At 44.9% G+C, this 16,651-nt stretch overlaps 1 protein-coding gene across 1 annotated transcript in view; it reads right to left on the bottom strand.

Annotated features, from left to right (window-relative positions):
* The window catches only part of TMEM273 (transmembrane protein 273), a 43,313-nt gene that overhangs the window by 12,908 nt on the left and 13,754 nt on the right, over positions 1–16,651 (bottom strand). The window contains exon 5 of the mRNA XM_032766651.2: positions 1,345–1,529. Coding sequence (XP_032622542.1) covers positions 1,379–1,529 — 151 coding nt within the window. The 3' untranslated portion in view covers positions 1,345–1,378. The remainder of the gene's footprint in view (positions 1–1,344; positions 1,530–16,651) is intronic.

Here is a 16,651-nt window from a genome sequence, read left to right as displayed (position 1 = left end):
GCCACTCTAGGGGGCGACCTGCCGGCCCGCTTGAGTTGCTAGGGTAAAAGTTTCCGACGAACATGCACGCGCGGCGCGTACACCTACTGGAATGGATATGAGCAACACATCTCGAAGAACAAGAGTTACAAGGTAAGTAACCATGTTTTTTTATATTTCTGTGCAAAGACATGGATTCCAACATGCATTCTGATGATAAAAGATAGCAACATTTGTTTATAGTATTAGTTTTAATTTTGTACTATAGTATTTCTTAGAGGCATCAGCCAAGGATCAGGACCCCGTTGCATGGACTGTACAGACAGTAAAAGACAGTCATGCCACAAAAAGCTAACAGTGTAGGGCCTTGCCTCTGCAAACACTTATGCATGTGAAGTGTCATTTCAATGGAACTGCCCTTGCAATCAAGCTCATGCATAAGTGTTTGCAGGATCAGGGCCTAGTTTATGACAAAGTGCAAGAAGTAAATGAGACAGAACAGAAGGAAGGCGAGCATAAGCTGTTTTACCCTAAGCAGGGGGTCTCAACTTGCTACCTAGCCAAACCATTTTCAACTGGTAGTGCTCTGTAGGAGGCAGAGCTAATCTGAAGGGAGGGGTTGGAAGGAAGATAAAGTGAGGGGCTTTCTGGATTTTTCCCAGGAGTTTTTCCCACTCACAAGGAGTGGCTTTGGAAATCTACTTTTTCATTGCTATTTTGATTGAATTTTGTAAAATTGGTTGTGCTTCTTAATCATTTCACAATACTGGCCTATAGCATAAAGATATAGTTTCCCTTTAAGTAACATAACGCATAGGGAAGCAGGATTGTGTGTGCATCAGAGGTTTACTTTCAGTATTTTACTTTTACGGATTCCAATTTCCCCAACAGTCATTCAAAATCCACATACGATTGGTGGGCAAAGGAATTGTCCCGGAGGCAATTTACACTAGCAAACACATGTTATGGCTCTGACATTTAACTGATACATATCAGAGAATGGCACTTCAGAATAAAATCACTGTAGGCTTCTCTGTCACCTTCCACCCAAGGATCTGAAAGCATTTTACCAACATTAAAAGAAATAGCCCCTGCGATACTCCTGTGAGGTAGGTAAGTATTATTACAACTTTTTTACAGGTGGGGAGCCTGAAGCACAGAAAGGTTAAGTGGTTTGCCCAGGATTGCCAAGGGCATGTTTACACTGCATTGTAAACCCGGGTCTATGGGACCCGGGATTTCCAAGCCCACACATAAGTGTCCACACTGCATTGGAAACCTGGGTTTACAATTGCTGGACCTGGGTGTCTCAGCCCTCCCTCATTGTTTTGTAGGTGGCCACGTTTATTCTTCTTTGTTACGTACCTGGATGCAGCTTTAGAAATACTCCTCAGCTTCTTTATATCTGACTCCAGGCTGCCACCAAAGACTCTGTGTTACACCCACCGCCCCCCAATTCCTGCTGCATCAGATCGGAGGAAGACCTTGAGCTCTTCCCACCTGGCTGCTTCTGCAGAACATACCTCATCGCAGCTGATTCCACGTGTGACCTGCAACGTGTAAAAGAATGAAACAGGGAGTGTGAGTACAGGAGCAGCCATCCAAAGGTGCTCACTCAAAGAATCAACCCATCAAAACACTGATTCTTTTCTTCCTTTAACTCTTCCATGGTTTCTTTGCTTCTCTCTAATCTTTTATTCTGTTTTACTCCCCCTAGTGTCAGTTCCTGGAAACTAAAGTTCGGCAGAGTTCTTTTCCTTCAGGACTAAAGACAGCTGCAGAAAAGGAGCTCTTAAGAGCCTTGGCAAGCAGGAAATGTTTCTTCAGCAGTTGGCCTTTCACAGGTCTTTTTTCCTCCCTCAAAGCAATTTTTAGCCAAACTATTTTTTAGAAACATAGATTTTGCAAGAGCAGAGAAATTCAATACAAGTCATTAGGTCTCAGTTTTTTCTTAAGGACTTTGATTCTCCTCTCACCTACACCAGTGTTAACTGGGAGTAACTCCACTAGAGGTCAGTAGTTTTACCTAGGGTTGCCCACAGGCCTGTATTATAAGAGATGTCCCTTATTTAAGTATGGGACAGGCAATATGTTATTTAATCAGTTTGGAATGCCTTTGATCCCCTATTTCACAAAGTAAAACTATTTCCCCATGCTTATCCCTCTCCCCGTTCATTATATCTCCTTGTCAATTGCTGGAAATGGGCCATTTTCATTACCACTACAAACAGTTCTCTTTCTCTCCTGCTGATAATAGCTCACCTTAAGTGATCACTCTCCTTATAGTGTGTATGGTAACACTCATTGTTTCATGTTCTCTGTGTGTATATATCTTCCTACTGTATTTTCCACTGCATGCATCTGATGAAGTGGGCTGTACCCCATGAAAGCTTGTGCTCAGATAAAGTTGTTAGTCTCTAAGGTGTCACAAGTACTCCTGTTCTTTAGCGGATACAGACTAAGATGGCTGCTACTCTGAAATATTTCAACTAGGATTGCCTCCTGGCTGGTTTTCGCACAGCCTTGCCGATTGCTGGTGAAAATGTGCCATTTAATTTTTTTACTGGGATCCACTAAGGGAATACTGGTCCCAGTAGGGAAAAAAACCCCAGAACATAAGCTGTACGCATGCAAGGCCTGGCAGCAATACTGCACATGTCCCAGTCTCATGTGGCTGGGAGCGCAGCCAGGGTGGTACCCCAGGTCCTGCTCTGTGTGCTGGGCCCGCGCTCTCAACCTGCCGAAATCGTGCAGGCTCCTGGGAAGTGGGACAGATCTGAGATTCACCAGTGGGGAGGGGTAAAGAGTAGGGACCTGGGAGGGGGAAGCAAAGGCTTCTGGGAGGGCACAGTGTAAGGACTCATCTTGGTGCCGAGGACCATGAAGTGGAACAGACATGAGCCAACAAGGAGGGTGAGGAGCAGGGTTGTGCTAAGAAAACTGTCCAGTATTTCTGAAATACAGTGTTGGCAATCCTAGTTACACCAGTGTAGACTGGAATGAGAAGAGAATCGGGCCCTTCGTGTCCTTTTTCTACATGCAAACCAGTGGCAGCTCTAGCCAGGATCCATGGGTGCAAGTGTGCCCACAGAAATCAGGCCTGGATGCGCGCACACACAGTCAGGGCTGCCCACTGGGTAGTGGGAGAGAGAAAGGGATAGTTTGCCCCAAGCTCCCCATTTGAGAGGGCCCCCCCACAAATGATGGAGGGTGCCGCAGGAAGCCTCAAGCTAGCAGGGGGGTAGGCAGGGACTCCTGGAAGGGGATGGTGCAGCCACTGAACTGGGAGGCTACATTTGCCCCGTGTGCAAACTCCACACTTATAGTATTTACTCCATAAACAGTCCCTCGATTTCAGTGAGATTCACAGAACAAGGGTCTACTCAGTTTGAGCATGATGGCAGAATATGGCCCATAATGCTTTGCATTTCTATAGCACCTTACATCCAAGTGATTTATAAGCATGAGTTATGCCCCACAGTTGCCCAGAATGACCTCTAAGGTATTATTTGCATTTTTATAGAGATAAATTGTCAAGGTTCCTTCCCCACTCTGAACTTTAGGGTACAGATGTGAGGACCTGCATGGACACTTCTAAGCTTAATTACTAGCTTAGATCTGGTACACTGCCACCATCCAGAATTTTAGTGTCTGGAGCACTTTCTGTTCCACCAAAACTTTCCCCTCCCTGGGTTGCCTTGAGAGACTTCACCAATTCCCTGGTGAACACAGATCCAAACCCCTTGGATCTTAAAACAAGAAGAAATAACCATTCCCCCGCCTTTCCCCCCACCAATCCCTGGTGAGTCCAGATCCAATTCCCTTGGAACTTAAAACAAGGAAAAATCAATCAGGTTCTTAAAAAGAAAGCTTTTAATTAAAGAAAGAAAAGTAAAAATCATCTCTGTAAAAATCAGGATGGGAAATACTTTCCAGGGTAATCAGCTTCATATAGCCCAGAGGAACCCCCTCTAGCCTTAGGTTCAAAGTTACAGCAAACAGAGGTAAAATTCTCTCAGCAAAGAAGGAACATTTACAAGTTGAGAAAACAAAAATAAGACTAACACACCTTGCCTGGCTATTACTTACAAGTTTGAAACATGAGAGACTGATTCAGAAAGATTTGGAGAGCCTGGATTGACGTCTGGTCCCTCTTAGTCCCAAGAGCGAATAATCCCCAAAACGAAGAGCACAAACAAAAGACTTCCCTCCACCAAGATTTGAAAGTATCTTGTCCCCCCATTGGTCCTCTGGTCAGGTGTCAGCCAGGTTTACTAAGCTTCTTAACCCTTTACAGGTAAAAGAGACATTAACCCTTAACTATCTGTTTATGACATAAGTGACTTGCCCCATGTCACAAAAGTCCAGAGCAGATCTGGGAATAATGCTCAGGACTCTGCATGCAGCCGTATTGGTGTAACTGAAGCAATGAGCCTCAGCAGGTGCCTCCCACAGGGCTAAAGCCCTGAGCCCCAGCAAGTGTTCCCCAGCTCTCAAACTTCTGAAGATTGTCGTATCTGGCTTGGAGGGTCAGTAAGTTTGGCCACCCCGTGATATAAATTAAACTAAATCAAATTAAAGTAGCCTTTTTTCTCTGAAATAAACTCTGTGAACCCTTGGTTTTGCAAACAGTTATACGCCTGCCTGACTTTACTTACATAGCTAGTCCCATTGAAGTTATGGAGCCATAAGCATGTGATTAAAGTTATGCAAGTGTTTGCAGGATTAGGACCATAGTCATTTTTAAAAAATGAACACAACTTTCTTTTGATTATGGCACCAAAATCTACCAGCTGAATGTAGAATGGGACATATTGCAAATGGATGTATTTCCCCACGTAAAATAAAACACGGGATTATTCTCGCTGGCTAGAATACATCAGTGGTCACTCTATGTTGCACTCTCTCAACACACTTAATCTTAGTGTGGTCAGAGTTAAAGACATAGTAGTGGTAGACATATGTATAGTATTTGTACAAGAGAAAGCATGACATCTGAGTTACAAGTTAGGATAGGAGTGTGCCTGTCAGGAATTGGATATATGCATTATAAGTGATTCTAGATTTGACAAAGCATTTGCTATAGGAGACGGAGTCTGTGTGTCCTGGGGTAATATGATTGACAAATCAAGTATGTGAAATGAGGTGCTGTGCAGATTACTGTCTTAACTGGTGATTTCCTGGATGTTTGATGATGGCATTGATACCAAATGCATTTGAACTACCTGTTTTCTTATGGGTTGGTGGTCAGAGGTTGATGGTTTCTTCCACACTGCTCTAGATGAAAACTGTTTATGATATTTATTTTGTAAAAACTTCTTAATTTTTCTTACAGGTAGATAAAAAAGAGCAAATTCACATGGTAAGGTGAAAGAGTAATTGCTGAATAATTTAATTAAAAAATTACATGTAAAATTACCCTTTGTAGCTTATGGATTCATATATTATGTAATATTAAATATGATGTTTTTTGCATTATTTAATGTACAAATACAAAATAAGTCTTGAAAAATTGTTGGTGCCTGCCACACTCTTCTGAAAAGGTTGGAGACCACTGCTCTATGCACTGCCCGTTACTATGGGCTGCATGCTTAGTAATGATCCTCCCTGGTGAAGCCAATAGAACCATGCTGACTGACACAGCTGAGGATCTGGCCTGATATATTTTGAGGTGGTATCATGTCCTCCCTCATGTGAAGCCAGAGCAGATAAGAGGTAATGGATAAAGTAGAGGGAGAGAGAGAGATTTGACAGCAACAGTGGAATAGAGTCTGAATTGTGCTGTTGGAAAAGATCTGGGAGAGGTTAGCTGGAGAAGTACTAGCATCCACAGAAAGAAAGGTGGCAGCAACACAATGGAGACATTAGGAAAAGCGCAGGAGAGACTAGAGACTAGAGAGGACAGCAGTGCAGCTAGCCCTGTAACCATGATGTTGTGTATTTGGTTGTCACGGTTTTTGTTCCTATGGCAACTGAGTTAGATTATTAGAGGATAGCTCAGCCAGCTTCAGCAAGCCTGAGACTAAATCTTACAGTGACGTTGTGGAAATCCTGGGGTCCCATTTTTCCCCAAAACCACTGGCAATTGCTGAAAGATATCGGTTCCACAAAAGAGACCAAAAAGAAGATGAAACAGTTGTACAATTTGTAGCAATTTTAAAAAAGCTAGCAGAACACTGTGAATTTAAGATGTTAAATGATCCCCTGTTGAGCAGTTACGTGTGCCTTACAGTGAATATACGGAACGCCTACGAACAAGACAGCTATCATACAGAAGCCGTTATATGTTGCTCCAGAACTGCTACAAGGGAGGGCAATCATCGTTCAATCCCAAGTTGCAAAGTGTCACAATGATTACCTACCCAACAAAACTGTGCAGGTCAGAATTTACGCGTGTAAGCCAGGTCACCAGCATCAACGAATCTTGTGTAAGACTGGTGGTTCGACACGTGCAAGGACACATTGATTGCCTGTAAACAAATAGAAAAAGAGCCTGTGTCTGCCGATCAAAAAGAAGGAACCCTGCATACCCAGAACAACCGCAATGAAGATCAAGTGACAACCTCATCGCAAGAGGAAGTGCCACTGCATGTTTGTCTTGGCAGTGGGTCATGAATAGGACCATTGTTGGATGCAAATATAGCATGGCAACTGGACACGCAGTGCAGCCATCTCACTGGCTCCGAAATTCGTGTTTGTATAAAAGAAAGCTACAATTTGTAAGGCAACAAAAACTGTTCTGAAAGATTATTAGCAGAGAAGCTTCCCATGTTGGGCACGACGATGTTAGTGACTCAATGACAGGCTAAATGCCACTGTTTGTGAAAGATAACTACCCAGCCTAAGAAGTAAGTCTGCCTTGAAGAAGATTCAGTGAACTGGCAGAATGCAACCGATGACAAAAAGAAACCACCAACCCCCTATACTAAGAACAGCTGGCGTTTGGAGAGATTTGGAAGTATGAAGGAATCACTGTGACATTGAACATTAAACCTGACAAGTCCACCAAAATCTGAAAGCCCGAACTGGTGCATATGCCATGCCAGGCAAAAGCTTAACAACCTTAACACCTGGTCACCAATGGAGTCCAATATAAGTTACCATAAGCCATGCCACTCCATCGTTCCAATCGGAAAAAGATGCTCCTCCGGATTTGCTATAAAAGTCACTGTCAACCCACTGTGTGTGCAGAAGCAATACCCGCTTCCCTGCATCGATGACCTCTTCACGGCCTGCTGGGGACAAAAGCAAGTAAGAGTGATCTGAGTCAAAGCCCATATTACAGATGCAGTCAATTGAAAATCCCCAAGACTTTGACTATGTGACTCATAAGGGCTTATCGATACGGTCGCCTACCCTTCGAATACCGTCTGCTCCTGCACCTTTCCAAGGCATGACAGATCTTTGGCTTGTCAGAAGTGTCAGTGCTATCTGCGATGATATCTTGGTCACTGGAAGAAAAGAGATCACTAAAATTTAGAGGCTACTATATCAAATAACTGGAAGAAGTATCCTACGATTCGCAAAGACAAGTGAATCTCAAGCCCTCTGTTGAGTATTTGGACACCCATCAATTGATTCTGCAGTCTTCTATAGGCCCCTGCAAGTAAAGCTATGTGAGGCTCCCACCTCGAAAATGTAAGCCAGCTGCACTATTTCTAGGACTACTGAACTATTATGGAAAATTCATCCACAGTTAGCCAACGCTAAAACCACTTCATGAGCTCCTTGGGCAGATCCAGGCTTGATGACCGAACCTTATGTTTGCATTAACAAGCAAGGAGCATTGCTAAATCTGAAATTTACACAACTTGACATCCATCCTTGACCAAGTTCTTGCCGTCCAAACATCAAGATATTGCCTCAAAAAGAAATTTCTACTTGAACAGTAGATAATACACCATCACTGCTACTCAGATAAAGAAAACGAACCTCGCGTTGACCAGTATGTCCCCAGTATGACCTGTTGGGCATGAAAATCTCGACAAACCTCTCCGGTCCATTCGACCTTGTTACCTACATGTCCAGAGACGAGATCGCAATCTGGTGTTGTTAAGGGAGAATGTGCATATTCCACACCACTGAATCACAGATGTTAAACAGCTAACATTCCAGTCACTGTGGAATAGTCCATATAGGAATTGCATGAAGCTATTTTTGGTGGCCTGGATGTGGACAGTGCTATTGAAGAGAAGATCAAACTTGTATGTCATTCAGGTGTAGGAATACACCCCACGGCACCCCTAACCCATGGACTGGGCCTAAAACCCGTGGCAACGTATTCACATGACTCGCTGGCCCCTTGAAGAGCAGTTCTTGTGGCAAGATGCCCATTTCTAAAGGCTCAGAAGCTCTATACATGCAGTTCCACTAACTGCCAAGAGTATATCCAAATAACGACGGGGACTCTTTAGCGTTTTCAAGTCTGCCAGAAACAACTTGTGAGCGAACAACGACTTGCAGTCATCCTCAGAAGTTTCAAAATTTATGAAGGCAAATGGGATAACACCACATCACGTCAGCAACCACATCTATCCACCAATGGATTAGCTGAAAGATTTGTGCAACAATGAAACACGCTTTGGAAGTCAGCAAGGGGACAACACTCCATTCAAAAACACTGGATCCTCTCACTTTCCTACAAACACACATTATGCACAACCCAGGCATCCCCGCATTTCTAATGATGGACATAACAGCTCGCACTTGCTGATCTGCGAAACCTTCCTGATCTACAAATGTCAACATCGTACAAGCAAATCAAGTCATCAAGATGGACACCCAGAGCAAAAGACCGAACCTTAAGCCCCGGACACCAGTTTTGGCTCGAATATAATCTGTCCATAGCTAAATGTCCTTGCCAACGAATCATTCACTCAAAGAGATCTGTTTCTACACAGTCTGACTGCAGAGAACTTACCTGCGTGACATTAGTCACGTTGCCAAGATCATGCCAGTCCCGCAGACACATCTGCATTGAGTGTCTGACTTCACCTCTTCTGGTAGACAATCGAATCAAATCCACGCTGTCCTGACTGTTCTCTCCATACTGCCGGAAGCTGAGATACCCCTTTGGCCAGCACGAGCTGATACCACCTACCATCACCTGTTTGTGCTTGTGGACTGAGCCCATGGTACTTTCGGGTGCAACAACAGCCAGAAGTTCTCCGGATCACTAAGAGACAGAAGGCTTCCTCATCCCGGCTGGGATCTTTTAGCTAGGGCGAACCACGGTTGAGGCAAAAATAATCCAGGTTGTAGCGGGAAGTGAGGCGTTCTACCCTCCTCTTCTATCATTGTGTTTAATTTAAGGAGAGTTTCTTATTAGAGGGGGAAATTTTGATTTAAGTTGTTCACGGTTTTTGTCCTATGGCAACCTGATAGATTAATTAGAGGGATAGCCCAGCCAGCTTCGGCCGGTTAGGCGAGCTCTGTGTCTGTAAATAAATGGTAGTTTTGTTAGCTGTCTGGCCTCAAGTGATTTCTTCCTAAACCTGCTGCCCCCAAGGATATAACACATGAGAGTGGGGAAACCATGCAGGCTGTGGGATGCTCTGGAGGAGAGTTGAGGCTGGAATGCGGAGGATAGCTCAGTCAGTATGCAGTGAAGCAACAATATTTCAAGTGCTCCTTGTGGAGGTTACAGTGGGGAAGTAAGAAAGTCATGTGTGCTCAAGAGAATGAGCAGGGCTGCTGGGGCCAGGGAGGAAAATGAATGGTAGGGTGGGAGGAGGCTGGTAGCCATTAACTCACCCCTGCCATCAGGGACCTGATGAACTTCCTGTGGATTTTCAGAGCACAGGGCTGGGGCAGCAAACCACAGGGTGTCTGTTGCCAGGAAAATCAGAGCAGGGCTTGTGGTCTCTTGATTTCTTCTCCAGAGCATCTTCTCTGCCTTCCCACAGCCCCACACCAGTCTGCCTGCACTCTAGCCTGCCCCCTGCCTCCTTGCTCTCAGGAACGGCAAGGATGTGTGTGAGGAGAGCTGGCCGATAGCTGATTGATCGGGGCAGTTCCAGTGGGGAATTAAGTTAGATGATTATTGTAACATGTCTGATCCAAACTGTGAACGTCATTTGGTTTTGTGCCTTCCATTTAGAGTGCTACGTGTCATTCTGTGTGGGACTGTCAGTGTGACCTTGAGAAGGTCAGTCTGTTCCACATGCTGCATTGCCAAGAAGGGATGATGAAAGAGCCACCGAGGGCCATCAACTTTGAATGACACATGAGAACTGGCCCGCCTCAGGGGACATGGGATTCCTTCATATCTGACTCACATGCCTGGGGGGTCCGAATTTTGCAGTCTGGGCACATGGCAAACAGCACCAGAGAGAGAGGATGCTCTCTGAAAATGTGGAGGCTGTCCACCACATGTCAGAAGCCCAGCTGGAGGGAGGGAGAGAGAGAGTGTAAGAGGGACTCTGCCTGACAAGCTGACCGGACCTTTGACTCACAGAAGGGGTCAGATCGGACCGGGGAAGTGTGCCTTGGGACTGTTGGTTGTTTTGCAAAGATCTGTAACTCTCTTGTGCTTTCCTGAAAGTAAAAATGACATGTGTTCCTTACTTGCCTGCCACGTTGTTCTTGAAGGGGTTAGTTAAGAAGCTCAGCGTACTCATAGTAAGGTAAAGCTCTCAGCGACTAGGTGCTCAGGAAGGCTGGGGCACTGATTTGGGGAATACAAGAGTCTGGGCTGTGGAGCCCCATATCCCAAGGAAAGGTGACAGACATGGCATCGGTGCTGGGAGTGTGCCAAAGACCCAGAGCTAGGAACAGTGGCCTGGCTCTAACCAGACCCAGGGGGCTTAGAAGTGCATGGGATCCGGTGGTCAGGTCCCCTCAGCAGAGTGGTGTCCATCCAGAGAAGGGGATGGTGCCAGCTTTGTGACAGTGACAAATAAAGGAATAAAGGGGATAACTCAATATTTAAGAAATAAGCCACTTTTCAAATGTAATGAGTGTGTGTGTGTGTGTGTGTGTGTGAGAGAGAGAGGAAGATAGTCTGATGGAAAATTCAGTTGGCCTCTGAAGAGCTGATCTGCTACACGTGGAAAGTAAATTCACTTGTAAATTGTGAAATGGAGGGATTATAAATCCTGCTTTCAGTGGAAATCTCAACACAGCCTGAACTTTGGAGTTGCTACAGATGCCTCCATAATTTCACCGCTTCAAATGCAGCTGAGGTGGATAGTGGTTGTAAGCAGTTTCTAGCTACTGACTATTCAGTGGCCTATGTGAAATGACTTGATGATTTCAATCCATTTCCTTATGGAAAGGTGTCCCCATCACAATGGGCATTACCCTCACATTGGCAGTCTCCACAGAGAGGTGGACATTCAGCTGAAAACATTAAAATCCACAAAAAGGCTGTAGGGTGTGTTGAAACAGCAGCAAATTCCTGGCCCCGTCTTGCTCAATGTGTGTAAAATAGGGTGACCAGATATCCTGATTTTATAGGGACCATCCCAATTTTTGGGTCTTTATCTTATATAGACTCCTATTACCCCCCACCCCATCCTGATTTTTCACAGTTGCTGTCTGGTCAACCTAGTGTAAAATCTCATTCACTACCCGCCCTGCGCCACAGGAATGAACTTTGAGAGAAAGAGAATTCCTCTGTAGGTGTATTTTTGGTATCTAGCTATTCTGAGTGCTCTTCTCTGAGAACTTGTTTACGGTATAGCGTGTGTCAGCCTCTTAAACAGATACGATTTCAATGGATGGTATAGCTGCTGAGATTTTAGCCCTCAGTTGGGTATAGATGGAATGCATACCGCTGTGTGTGAATAGTTTGTACAGTATATTAGTCAAGGCATGCATTGCAAAGCCCAGTGTCGTTCACCGAGTGTGGGATACTGGCCAAGAGTCAGAACCATCTTTCTGTACCATATTAAATCAAATGCTAGAGGATATTTCAACTCATGGAGAAAACAGATCCCAACATGACATCTTGATTAAAGTGGAGGCTAATTGGATTACAATGGCAGGTAGCATTGTGGGCCATGTCTTCTAGAGACAGCACCTCAATGTTAGAAATGTAGGTGACCATGAGCCACTTCGTAGAACTCTATGGATCACATTTGACCTGTAGGTGGTGCTTTGTCCACCCTTGATACAAACAATGTACATTGCAAAAGAGTAAATTGTGTATGTTGTGGTGTTACATAGAGAATGGTATGCCTTTTGCTGCTGAATTATCTCTTGCATCTATTTCAAGGGGGATTTGCTTTTCCTTGGAGCTTGTTTTTATTTACAGTACTATAAGAAATATGTGGTAGCCAAGGACTTAACCATTCTCACTATGCTAGGTTAGGAGAAACAAGATACATGGGGATTTGGTGCATTACATGTGCCTAAAATGAACAGACAGATATGCTGCAATCTATAGTCACAAAAGTACAATCTTCTGCCACTTGGCCTACAGAACAAAGAATCTCCATTAGCTGTTAATGGTACAGAGACTATGACACAGAAGTGAGCAGTTCTGATTCCCATCCATATATGATACATACTCAAATTAATTCCACATGCTCATGCGTTAGTCAAAGGAATGGTAAACATGCTGCAAAGCCATAACTCACAAGAGCAAGCTGTATCTCACCAGCCTTACTGGTAGTGCCACAGGGCCAACAAAGGCAGCAGATACCTTGGAAGAAATGAGATGGAAAAACAGATAACATTCAGAGGCTATTCCTAGAAGCAGAAAAGAAAAGAAAAAAATCCTTGCTGGGCTTGGCAGTTGGATTATGCAGCTGCCAAGCTCCTTGCCTCCTTCCTCAAATATCCCAATGACTTGTGCACTGCATTTAAAATAGGATCTCATACTGAGTGATTTACATTGGTGATTGATGATTGATACAATGAGCTGTATGGAGGGGGAGGGTGGTGAATGTGTTGCTCAGGATTTGTTGAGTCAACAAATTCCTGCTGGCTATTGCAAAGGTTTTAAAATACGTATATTTTCTTTCTAAGTAAATATTCTGTCTCTCTGTCCTTCTCCTTGCCTCTGTCTGTCTCTTTCTTTGTCTCTTTCTGTCAAAATAAATCTGTCTGCCATGTACTGTAGTTAACTCAAAATACTGCCAACATTAAATGTGCCCAGACATTTTTATTAATGCATTAAACCTGCATGATATTTTAGGCATTATAATTTACCAAGCTTACACCAAGATGGCATTTGAAACCGATGTGAGCTATTAATTTTTTTTTAAAATGACACCTAATAATTGTCAGTTAACGAAACAGTCATTTCAGTGTCAACTGATAGCATGATGCCTAAAACCTTTTAGGCTTTCAAAGTTTTAGTAAATATCCCATGCCCATCATGTCTACAGGCATCTCATTATGAATTTACTGCTTAAATAATGATATGTACCTGTGTCAATAAAGGGGCAAATGCTGTAAGTTACTTCCTAATGAACTGCCAATGTGATTTTGGGCTGCATACACTTTAAGGCATGTCTCTTTCACTGCTTATCTAGTGCTTCTGTACTGGGGATGGGGTGCTTGATTCTGGAAACTATAATACCCAAAAGATGTTGACATATTTGGGGAAATTCAGATGAATTCTACAAATAAGTTCAAGGGGCTGGAATGATTGGCTTTCAGGAGGAGTGGAAGTGAACTAAATACTTTGGCTGGTGTAATAATAATGATAGGTATACCTATCTCCTAGAACTGGAAGGGATCTTGAAAGGTCATTAAGTCAAGTCCAGCCCCCTACCTTCACTAGCAGGACCAAGTACTGATTTTTGCCCCAGATCTCTAAGAAGTCCCCTCAAGGATTGAGCTCACTACCCTGGGTTTAGCAGGCCAATGCTCAAACCACTGAGCTATCCCTCCCTAAATTAGTGTAGACCCATGGACTTTAATGGAATTATACTGATTTACCCCAGTTAAGGATATGGTTCAGAGAGTAAGAGAAATTATTTTGTGCAAAGCATAAGAAGAAGTAGTGGGTTGGAATTAAAAGAAAAATTAGGCTGAACATAGATTTGGGGACACTTTATCAGTTGGATTAAGCTGCTCTTCCAGGGGGTACTCAACTCATCTAGGTAAGTGTTTTTCAACCTGCAGATTGCAGCCCCCCAGGAGGTCACGGGATGGGTTTAGGGGGGTCGCAAGTGCAGGGCTGGCATTAGGGGATGGAAAGCAGGGCAACTGCCCAGGGTCTCACATCACTAGGGGCCTTGTGAAGCAATGTTCCCTCTAATTTTTCCCATCCATGTGCAGATGAATTTATTATGTGCACCGTATGTGATGTGTGGCAAGGGTGGGGCCAGGGAGTTCAGAGTGTGGGAGGGGGCTCAGGGCTGGGCCAGAGGGTTAGGGTACAGGGGGGATGAGGGCTCCAGCTGCAGGTGTGGGCTCTGGGGTGGAGCTAGGGATGAAGGGTTTGGCGTGCAGGCTACTCTGGGGCTGCGGTGGGGAGAGAGGACTCCCCCCAGCACTCTCCTCCTGCAGCAGCACCTGGGCTTGGGGGAAAGCATCTCTTCCAGCCACTCTAGGGCTGGGGCCAGGGGAAAGGCGTTTCTCCCCACCGCACCCTGGAGCTGGGAGGGAGAGGCATCTCACCCTGCGTAGCCCCAGGGCTGGGGAGCGAGAGGCTTTTCTCCTCGCCACACTGCAGCTCTGCACACCCCAAGCACCCCCATCATCACCCCCACTTCACCCCACTGACCCCACCTATTCCCCACCTCTCCCCACTGCCATCTTCTAGGCCCACCTGTGGCCACGCCCTGAGTGCAGTGAGCACACCTGTGCGGCTCTGCTTATTAAATGTGCAGCCCTTGGTGGCCTCCTGCGTGGCTGCGCAGGTGCGCACCTTAGAGGGAACATAGCCATGAAGCTAAGTTACCTGTTTCAGCCCTGACGCCTGAGGCTCAGGCTTCAGAAAAGGCTCACAAGTTAAAAACAGGCCCAGGTATCACACTGAAATGTAAGTACAACATTTATATTCTAATCAATTTATTTTATAATTATAGGGTAAAAATGAGAAAGTAAGCACTTTGTCAGTAATAGTGTGCTGTGACACTTTTGCATTTTTGTCTGATTTTGTAAGCAAGTAGTTTCTAAGTGAGGTGAAACTTCGGGGTTCACAGGGCAAATTGGCCTCCTGAAAGGGGTATGGTCATCAGGAAAAGTTGAGAACCACTGCTCTACACTAACCCCTCCAGCTGAGTGATCACCAATAACTAAATTTCCGCACTATTCATCTTACAGGTTGCCTGCTATCCCGGTTGCTCTTCGACACAGCCCTGGAACTGTTGGCATGCACAAGCCAGGGCTGTGTGGATATAATGAGTATTAAGACTGGGCATATAGAACAAAAAATTATATTGTATGCCGATGCTGCGCTGGTTCTACTCCCTAACCTACAGAAGTCCATACCCAAATTATTAGAATTCATTGAAAGTTTCAGGGGCTTGTCTAGATGGGTGGTGGGTATAATAGGCCAGGGGACGCAGGGCAGTGAGGAGGTGAGCTGGGGTTGGGGGGTCTGGAAGGGGAGTGAGAAGGCAAGCGGCAGGCATGGGGGTTTGGTGGGGGAGTAAGGAGGGGAGCAGCAAGCGGGTTGGTGATGGGGAGGTACATGGGAAGAGATGGTGGGGAGAGGCCAAGCAGGGAGTGGGTGGAGCAGGGGTGGAGTGCAGGGAGAGCTGGGGATGAAGAGGTGGAACAGGGAGCTAGGCTTCCCCAGGGGAAGCTTCACCTGCCATCCATGGATATACAATCCAATATGTTAGGATTAGCTAAATAGGCATACAGGGTCTTGCTTAGTCAGTGAGGTTTCCAATGGCAGCCAATGGCATTAAAATATCTAGGAATCCTAGTTCTCAGAGATTTAAAGCAAATAATCAGATCTAAATGGATTTGAGTTATCACACAAGTCACCAGTGACCAGAGTAAATGGGAAACTGTACACCTCCGCCTCTGAGGAAAAATAAACACAGTACAATGGACACACTACCCAGAATAGTATATGTGCTCAGGGGTCTCCCACACCAAATACCCCAACCCATTTATCAGAAAATCTTCTTTAAGTGATCTCCTTAAAACTAGTGTATGGAGAATGGGGAACCACCCACACACTTCCTTTAAGAGATTTCAGCCACCGGTTGAACTAGGGCAATTAGATTCCCAAATCTGTGGCTGTCCCATCATGCCTTTATAATAAGCTGGGCCATGCAATGGGCATACGCTATCACAAATAAAACGCCTACACAGGTGAGTGTCAAGAAGAAGCTGCCCTTTCTTTTACCATACACAGCTATATTAGGCCCTGGATACTGTAGATACCATAATGATCTAATCCCCGCCATCCATACAGACCATCAGTGATGGGCTAATTTAGCATGCCACCCAAATTCCACCTTCTTCTCACATACAGTTCCCAGTCTGGGGGGAATCCCATGCTAAAAACTGGAGGGAAGATAAAGTGGAAAACTGGATGGAATGTGGCATGCTAGATATGTCCCACTTAATAACTGAAAGCTGGATTACACCACTGACTTCTCCACAACCCCAATACAACATGCCAAGTACTGCAATATGGCAACACATTCAGATCTGTCACTTCAGAATTTGGCCTGGAAGCACCCGCGCTGTCCGAAGTGCCTGAACTCCTCCAGTTTTGCGGAGAGCTATACTATATCCTCAGACTGTCAGCTAC

This window comes from Chelonoidis abingdonii, chromosome 16 (genome assembly GCF_003597395.2).
Source record: "Chelonoidis abingdonii isolate Lonesome George chromosome 16, CheloAbing_2.0, whole genome shotgun sequence".
Lineage (NCBI taxonomy): Eukaryota > Metazoa > Chordata > Testudines > Testudinidae > Chelonoidis > Chelonoidis abingdonii.
The sequence above is the reverse complement of the archived record's forward strand: the minus strand, read 5'-3'. Positions and strand labels throughout refer to the sequence as shown.